The 9,255-nt window shown below is 36.2% G+C and overlaps 1 protein-coding gene across 3 annotated transcripts in view; it reads left to right on the top strand.

Moving 5' to 3' along the window:
• Positions 1-1,312: 1,312 nt before the first annotated feature.
• The window catches only part of RC3H2 (ring finger and CCCH-type domains 2), a 47,887-nt gene continuing 39,944 nt past the window's right edge, over positions 1,313-9,255 (top strand). For 2 of the 3 annotated variants that reach the window (XM_028509524.2, XM_028509543.2), the window contains exons 1-2: positions 1,316-1,573; positions 7,769-8,066. In XM_028509524.2, coding sequence (XP_028365325.1) covers positions 7,836-8,066 — 231 coding nt within the window. In that variant the 5' untranslated portion in view covers positions 1,316-1,573; positions 7,769-7,835. Of the gene's footprint in view, positions 1,574-7,768; positions 8,067-9,255 lie in introns of all 3 variants that reach the window. The other variant, XM_028509515.1, reaches the window with a different exon arrangement.

The raw sequence follows: 9,255 nt of genomic DNA, 5'->3' as shown, positions 1-9,255 counted from the left end.
CTTACAATATCTAGAGGTTAGGTATACCAACGAAAATTCCTATTCTCATGAAACCTAAATGTAATGAAGGGGGTCAAATTGTAAACAAATAAGTAAAATTAATATATGTTAGAGTTTGGAAATGGAGTTGGAGAAAATAAAGCAGGGAGTGCTGGGGAAGGAGAATTCTCATAGTAATTTTAAATATAGGGAGTGGTCAGGCCACCTTTGAAAAGTCTTTTCATGTAAACTGTCCCTTTAAATGGAAAACATATACATATATATACACCCAGCACTATCTAGTTGAATGTAAAACTAAGTCAAGTGAACCACCGTTGGGAACCCTTCTCTAGGATTGGCTTATACCTCATAAAGAGAAGAGTATTAAAAGGACAACAATGTATGGAAGAAAAGTCTTTGATGTGGCTATTGAATTTTTTAAAAAGCAACCATATTTATTTTAAGCTCATTGTAGTTTATAAACTACTTTTCCTATGTTTTCTAATTCATGATGGGTTAACTTCCATAGGTGCTTCTGTTGGACATCTGGTTTCAAGTGCCTTTTTCTTAATCTGTTTTTCAGTTTCTCATCAGGAACACAATACACAGTATCTGCCTTTTAGGATTATTTTGACAAGTAAGTGAAATGAAAGTAAAAATAGTAAAAGAATTTTTAGTAATATAGGACCTAGTACATAGTAAGTAGTCCATAAATATTAATTCCCGTATCCCTATTCCCAGTCTATTTCTTCCAATAAAAAAACTGAGTATAATTTCTGCCTTGAAGTTTACTGTGGAACATCCTTTAATATTTATGGAGCTATTAATGCCAGAATTTGTACTTGAATTTTGATGCCTACCAGCATCTGAGGAGCTCAGTTTTTTCTTTAATAGAGAGGCATGTGTTATTGCATGCCAAACAAATGCTTTTTTTTTTTTTTTTTAACGGAAATTGCTTGGCATCTACAGGGACTGAGGGATGGGGTCAGCATTTGATTATGGAAGAGTGATTAGCCTGTAATACAGATGTGTCGGATTTGCTAAACGGACACCACGCTTTTCATGAGGGGAGTCAGTCAGCCGCTCAAACCCATGTCCAAGAGGCTGGTTCAAGGCGCAGACGAATGTGCAGGGAGTTTCCCATAAACCCCTTTTACTTGTCAGGCATCCTAACACCACCTCCCACGGTACTCCCGGTCTCCCCGGTCACGTGACGGGGGTGTTTCGGCTCCACTACAGGAAAGCCGATGCGCAGTCCAGGTGGTAGGGGGTACAACGCTCCCTTCCACCGCCCCTACTGCCGGTCTTGCGTGATCTCGCGTGAAGTGGGGAGTATCTTCTCGCGAGATCTAGGTCAGGATCCCTCCAGGTCCGCCTCCGTGGTGAGGAGGAGGAGGCGGTGGGTGGAGGAGGAGGCCCCGTCGCGGCCTCCGCCGCCGCCAACGGGGCTGTCCCTGTAGCTCCCGATGGAGTTTGAGGTCGTGAAACCGCCGCCGAGCTCTGCCCCGGCGAGACGAGGCGCCTCTGTCGCCGAGCCGCGCCGTCGCGGGGCTCCCGGGAGCGGCCCTTAGCGACCCCGCCCGGGCCCCCTCAGGTAGGGCGGGGGCGGGCACGATGCGGCTCGGGCCCCAGTCCGGGTCCCTAGTCCCCGGCGGTCGGGCGGGAGACCGGTCTCAGCCCGGGGCCTGTGCGCAGTCGTTGCCGGTGCCCCGAGGGTTGGGAACTAAGGGCCGCACTTGACACCCGGACCGGGAGTCCGAGGACCAAGGAGGCCGCTAGCTTTGGTTGGGGTTTTTCAATACTGAGGCCTGGCGCAAATGGCCACCTCCCTTCGACTCCGGCCGAGGGGACGCCTGTGACCCCTGAGGAATCCACCCAAGCAAAGGCCAGACTTCCCTTCCTTTTCTACAGCAGTTAGTAAGAGGGGTGCTGGAGGAGGTTCTGGAGTCCAAGCCCTCTCCTGGCTTTTCGGCTTTCTGCCCTGGGGCTTCCCGAGATCCTACTGCAGGGATGGTGGAGGCGATCTGAGTGGTAAATAGGGACCCTGGCCAAACAATGCCCTGGGAGGGCCTAACCTCCTGGGGAGGGAGATGGCCGGGCCGGAGGGGTTGCTCCTTGGATGTGACGGAGCCCTGGCTTGAAACAGAGCCGGAGAATTCTGCTATGGCTTTCTTCTCTCCCTCTTTAATTTTTCCTTCTTGGGGAAGCCTCTTATAAGAGACTCTTCCACCATCTTAGAAGAATGGTAGAAAGCATCTTTGTTTCTCAGATGCAGATCTACATTTCTCTGTTCTTAGCTTTCGGGAAAGTAGAAGATGAGGGTAGCTGTCATTTACATCTTTCGAATCACAGAAGAGTTTTAAGATACCGGCAGGTAGAACCTTGACACCAAAATAGTCTCAAGTAATCACTGACACGAAGTAGCTCTAATCTCGTGATTCCCAACCTGTTTAATTTTTTTATACCCACCTACGTTCCCTTTGCATTCCTACTCTCCATTTACCCAGTTCCCCTCTTTTTAATCCCTGTTATATCCCACCCGCTGTGATTAGAATGACTTTGTATCACAAATAAAGTGCTTAAGTAATCTTTTCCATTTTTGTATTAGTCAAACTTCTAAGTTCCAACAGGAACTTCTGATTAACCTGAGAAAGCTAATGGTGCTACACTAAATTGCTATAATTTCCCAAAAGCAAAGAAACAAATATTTCAGTTAGCCCGTGGAGACTTTTTGTAGTTAAATATACAAATCTAGTTAAGGCTTCTTGAAACGTTAAGAGTTCATGGATTCTGCCATTATCGCCTTCTTTTATCTGTCTAGAGCTACAGCACTGTTGCAACATGGCATCCCTTGTCTGTTGTTTACGTCCACGTTCGATTCCTGAAAAATACAGAGACCATCACAACCTGTCAAAGACCGTTTTTTAGTATTGCCATTTTTTGGAGATTCGTGTTTTAAAAAGTGTAGAGTTTGGAAAATTGCTAGAACAAAATGTTAATATTGCAAAAGCAGATGTTGTAATTCAAACTGGCTCCTATTCTTTGAGGACTTAATTGCTGTCGTGTTTATTAGTGGATCTTTTGCGTAACTCCTGATCTATTATTACTGATGAGTTCATTTAACATGCAAGAAGACTTTATGTCCTTTTTTAATGTTTTCATTAATTCATTTTATGCTTTTGTAATTTGCTATGTCTTTTAGTTTGACAAAGTTAACAAAAATTCTTTGGGGAGGGAGTGCATTTTTCTTTACACAGAATTTTATGTTCAAAAATAGAACTTCTACGTCGTATGTAATATCTAAGAATACTAAATAAACTTACAACAGGGTCTTATCATAATAAGTACTTGCTTATTGTTTTGGACTGGGTCGAAGTTTCACTTTCTACTGATGAAAAAAGGAAGCATGAGGGAAAATAAAGCTAGGTGAAAATTAAAAATAATGTTTTGCACCCAGTACCATAACTATAAGTGACATCATTATGATCCTCAGGGCTTTATACTTTTATAAAAACCTTCTTAAGTGTAGATGTGACTTTCACCTCAAATTCTCAATAAAAGTTAGTTCTGAATGTCACTTTCTAATTTTAAGGAGCGTTGCATTGTCCAGTACTAGCTAGTAGCCAGACATAGTAGTTGAACACATGAAATGAGGCGGGTGTGAATTGAGATGTGCTGAATGTGTAAAGTGCACACCAGATTTTGAAAATGTAGTACAAATTTTTTAATATCTCAATTTTTTACATTGATCACATGTTGAAGTAATACTTTGCAGAAAATTAGGTTAAAGAAAAAGTATTATTAAAATTAATTGCACCTGTTTTTCCCTTTTTTTTAATGTGACTATTAGAAATTTTTCAGTTACTTGTGGCTTGCATTATATTTGTATTGGACAGTACTGTTTTAGAGGATCTCTTCCAAAGAATAAATCATCTGAATAAAAAAAAGACACATGCAAACCAAAAACTTCCTGACAGAGTATCCTCTTAAAAATCAGAATACTAAAAAAAATTATCCACTGGCCATTATTTGGTAGGCAGAAGAAAGTTCCTTCTCAAAAATAAGCACTTTTCAAATCTAGTCATCACTAAAGAAGCAAAACTTTAATTGGCTACATTAATTAAAATTGAAAGTTATTTCATTAACTCTTCTCATACTTAAACCCTGGCCAGGTGGTTCAGTTGGTTGGAGCAACATCCTGTGCATCAAAGGGTTGTGGGTTCAGTCCCCCTCGGGAGACTTACCTGAGTTCCCAGCTGGATCCCAGGGACGTGCAGGAGGGGACTAACCAATGTTTCTTTCATCACTGTTTTTCTCTCTCTCCTTTCCTCTCTCTTTAAAAACTCAAACATATCCTTGGGTGAGGACTTAAAAAAAAAACCCCAAAACTTCATACTTAATAAAAACCTCAGTTCAATTCCATAGTAGGTGGAAGTAAAACTGGAGTCAAAACATCTTTCCTAACTTATACTAAAGTTACATAACTAGCAGTCTTTAAAATTGTGATTGATTTCCTTCTGCTCCAACCCTTGTGATGTGTTTGAATGCTTAGTTTTAGAACTTACAGGTGATTTTAATTGGTTTTGTTTTATAGGTTAAGATCTAAATTGTACTTAGTTGTTGCAAATATAATTTTTAAGTCCAAAACTAATTAAAATCCATTTCAGTAGCTTAAGTTATTTACATAGCTGAGCTAGAATGAAAAGGAGTGTTAATTAACAGACCTGAGCCCTAATGTTTACATCTTTATTAAGAGAAATGTAAAATACTATATCTATTTAAATTATATGAAAGTGAAAGAGGCATAAACTTTATTCTGGCATTTTAAAATTAGGTGTCATAGTCATAAACTGGCTGCATAATATCTTGGCGATCTGTTATCAGAAAGTGAAAGTACTTAGCTGGTATGCAGTTTGCTCTTAAAGCAGTTTGTAACTTGTATCATATGAGAGATGTCTATTACTCTTCCTATTTATGAGTGAGTATTCATAGCAAGGAACTTACAGTCTGAAAAGTTGCTTGAGTAAAAATATGTTTAAAGTCCCACCTTTAATTTAGTGTTTCTCACTAACGTCCTTTATCTTTTTATTCTTCAAATTCTAGAAGCTAGTAACTGAAATTACTTAATATAAATAATTTAATTAGAATGATTTTCTTAAGTAGTCCCTTTATATATCTAAAGTTGTGAGCTTTGTAATCCATTTTATTTCAATTTGAGATGTTTTGGGAGCATCTTTAGGATGAATATTTCAATATTAACCATAATAAATGTTATTAGCAATTTAGGTTTCCATAGATTCAATTAAGTTACTATGGAATGTACTCATACAAATCTAGAAGTTTTCCAAATTAATATATAATCTTAGGTTGCCATTGGTCATTTAGATGCTTTTAAAAATAAGTTATAAAGACAATAGGCTATCATTTTTGATAGTTATAAAAATGTTTTCTAGGTAAATATTTACAAAGTGCCTTTTTTAAAGAAGTGAAAGTCCTATTTTGTCATTATTCATTAAGCGTTTTAATGGACTACAGAAACTTCTCTGTTTTAGGTAAACTTTTATTTTGTCTTTATTGAGAAATCTAGAATTTATTGATAATGATACTAAAGAAAAACATCTTTAAAAAATCAAACCAATCCTTATGGGGAATTTAGTTCATAATTTCTCTGTCAGATAGTTAGAATCTGACACATAGAGAAGAAAAATTACAGAGTTACTGTCAACATTTTGGCAGAATTTGTCTTGTAAAAGTATTAATTAAATTTCTACTAGAAAGTAAATTTTAATATTAAAACATCTGGTATTTTAAAACTATCAAGTGTATTTGGAATAGTTTGAAACACTCCAAACCTAATAGGTAAAAATCCAAAAGATAATATTTTTATGTTTAGTTCAAACATGAATGCCTTTCTCCTCCCTATTCCCTTCCCCTAAACACACACTAATTAACTTTAATGTAAAGTATTTCGGTTGATCTTGGAAAACTATAAGGAAAGAGTATTTGCTGCTACTATTCTATTACCAAGTGGCCTCTGATACCCTGACCCCCCAAATTAGCATTTCCAACCAGGTGGCCATTATTAAAAAAAATAGGTGCAGTTGTCTTGTTTTGATAAATATTTTATCTGCTCACATGGCTCTCAGTAGTAGATTTAAGATAAAATTTATTCTTCCTCAGAGTCCTTCTGTTCCTTGTATAATTCTGCAGCCTGGTAAGCTGAACATTAAAAATGTTAAATAGTTTCAGGGAGTGATGTGTTCACCTGCTTACTGCTCATCTCTAAAGTTGGAAGCCAACTAACTGGTTTTAAGATTGATGGCATTAATAGATGTGGCAATGTATATTAGATGCATTCCATTAGAGCTGTTTGAGGAAGTTTATATAGGGTGTTTTATACGTAGCAAGCCCTATAATTTATTTTTATAAGATATTTTTAAAACCTTAGTTTTTGTGAACATAAAAAAAGCACAATAAAGGCTAATAAAATTCTTCAATTTGATGTGGGGATATTGGAGAATCAGTTATATACCTTTCTGTCTTGAATCTGACCTCATTTTTAAATATCTGGTTTCTGAGGAACTAATATATTTGGGTTGGTAAACATTCTTGTGAAATAAACCATTGGCTGTTTAATTGCCCTAAATACCTAGATTCCTTGTTCATCTGAGAACCTTTGTCAGACTTATATAAGTTTAGTATTGGGAGATGCAGAGAATTTGTTAAATGTAAAATGTTCAAGTAGGTATCCAAAGATTTTAATTAGAGGACAGTATAGTTTTGATACTTAGTATTTTATTTTACTAAAAATCATGGAACAGACAGTTTCATCTTAGAAATAAGAATAAAATGGTTATTTTTTTCTGTGTGCCTTTTAATCATATGAAAATATAGTTTTCTCACTATAATCACAGCAAAAATAGAAATTTATATTTTGTGTTTTCCAATTTTGAATTATTAGATGTTAATATTTTATTTTTCTATATTCTGCTCATTGGACCTGATAGTTTTGTGTAATATATATTTATTAATCTCTAAATGATATGTTTTATCAAATGTATCATAGGGAACCACATTCAACATTTGTAAGACTATATATATATATATATATATATATATATTTTTTTTTTTTTTTTTACTTTGGCAGGGTATTTTGAAGTCAGCATCTTTCTTTAATTTATGGATAAATAGCTGTATCATCACAATGTTCTTTTACACCTTTATTTTCAGTACATCAGTTAGCCTTCTAATAAAGTTCTGACCAGAGATTCCTCTTGTGAAGTTGCCAAATTGAACATATACCTTTGACTGATGTCATTCAGGTGGCAAAGCTGTTTCTTCACACTTGACTCACTATGATATTGTTCAGATCAATAGTTGGCAAAGTTCACTAATTCTTAGGCCATACCTTAATATGTTTGGGGTAGTAGATATCCAAGGGAAACACTTTAAAAAACCAGCAATCAAATAATTTGTGTTCCTAAAAATGAAATGTGGAACATTAATCTGCTTATTTGATGTAGTCATTAAGAAAGCTTTGATGACTGTTATATGAGCAACCAATATAAATACGTTTACTTAAAAGGGACACTGTTACAATATTGTTTCTGGACAGAATTTCAGAAATTTACTTAATTCAGCAAGTAGACTTAAAGAAAAAGACGCTCAAAACATGTAAAGTTATCCAGAAGTATTTTAGGTTTTCAGGCTATGATGATTGACTTTATAGTCAGCTCTTGAAAGGTTAGTGAATGATATGTGACTAATTCTTACATTTGTCCATTTCCAGCGTAGAAAACACTACACAGCAAAATAATGATCTGCTAGACTGCTAACCGGAGCATCCAGCTTCCACAATGCCTGTGCAGGCAGCTCAGTGGACAGAATTTCTGTCCTGTCCAATCTGCTATAATGAATTCGATGAGAATGTGCACAAACCCATCAGTTTAGGTTGTTCACACACTGTTTGCAAGACTTGCTTGAATAAACTTCACCGGAAAGCTTGTCCTTTTGACCAGACTGCCATCAACACAGACATTGATGTGCTTCCTGTCAACTTCGCACTTCTCCAGTTAGTTGGAGCCCAGGTGAGCTTTCAAGATGTTACTAATTTGGTGTTTGTAATAATTACAGAACTTTGTTCATTAAGGGACACAAAGTATGTTTAATGATATTTGAAACAAAAAAAAATGTGTACCTGATTTTCATGATTGTATTCAGCAAAAGATTTTCTTTAAATAGTGTCATAAATCCTTATGCAAAACCATAATTTTATTATGGTTATATATTTCTTTGTGTTCAATGCTGTGGTCAAAATTTGTGTTTATACAAAGGTTGGTGGATAAGATTTTTATATAAGCTTACATAAATATTTTTATACTAGGTGATGGTGATATGAAAAGAAATGTAATCACAGTTTTGGCCAGAAAGCAACCAACTAGAACCCTCAAAGGGAGGTTTTTGTTTTTCTTTTTAATTTCACTTGACATTTAGAATGATATTATAAATGAGAAAATAAGTTGTCCGTAGGGATGTATATATTGAAAACCATTTTCCAGAGTGTCAGTATCAAATTCTGTACAGTTTCTTATGCTCAGGTGCTATAAAATTACTTTGTTGTTTATAATTGTTTTATCAAATCAGAACAAGACCCTAGATTTATAGTAATTTTCATTTAATGAGGGCCTGCTTTGTGTAGGTATTATGGTAGGCATTCAACATCTATTATTAATTCTTCCTGTAGCTTTCAGGTAGTTATTATCCCCATTTTACAGGTGAAGAAGAAGATTTTGCATGTCATGCACTACATATGAAAGCGAGAAAGTAAAGATTTTTCTGATTAATCATATCTTAGAAAATTCAATGAATTAAAATACCCCATTCCATAATATCTTTATATTTGAAATTTTCCTTTTAAAGCACAGCCTTTCTTTTCAACATTAATAATCCAGTTAGACATTCTGAAACCCAGATGCATCTGTAATCAGTCATGTGTCATAATTTAACTGGCAACATTTTTCCATGATGGTGCCTGTTGCAAACAGTGGCATCTTAGATCCAATAAAATACCGTAGACTTTTTGTTAGCTACCGTTTATTTAGCATTTGCTATAGGTCAGGTATTGTGTTTTGTCTTTTAAATAGATGTTCTCTGTCTGGGTTGGCCCTTAAAATAGCCTGCAGGTTATACAGTGTGCTTTATCTTTTCACACTCACCTACTACTACTGTCCTTGCTCTTTCTGCTTAAGCTGGCCGGCCTCCTAATCAATTGTTAAA

The sequence above is a fragment of the Phyllostomus discolor genome, chromosome 3 (assembly GCF_004126475.2).
Source record: "Phyllostomus discolor isolate MPI-MPIP mPhyDis1 chromosome 3, mPhyDis1.pri.v3, whole genome shotgun sequence".
NCBI lineage: Eukaryota > Metazoa > Chordata > Mammalia > Chiroptera > Phyllostomidae > Phyllostomus > Phyllostomus discolor.
The sequence above is the reverse complement of the archived record's forward strand: the minus strand, read 5'-3'. Positions and strand labels throughout refer to the sequence as shown.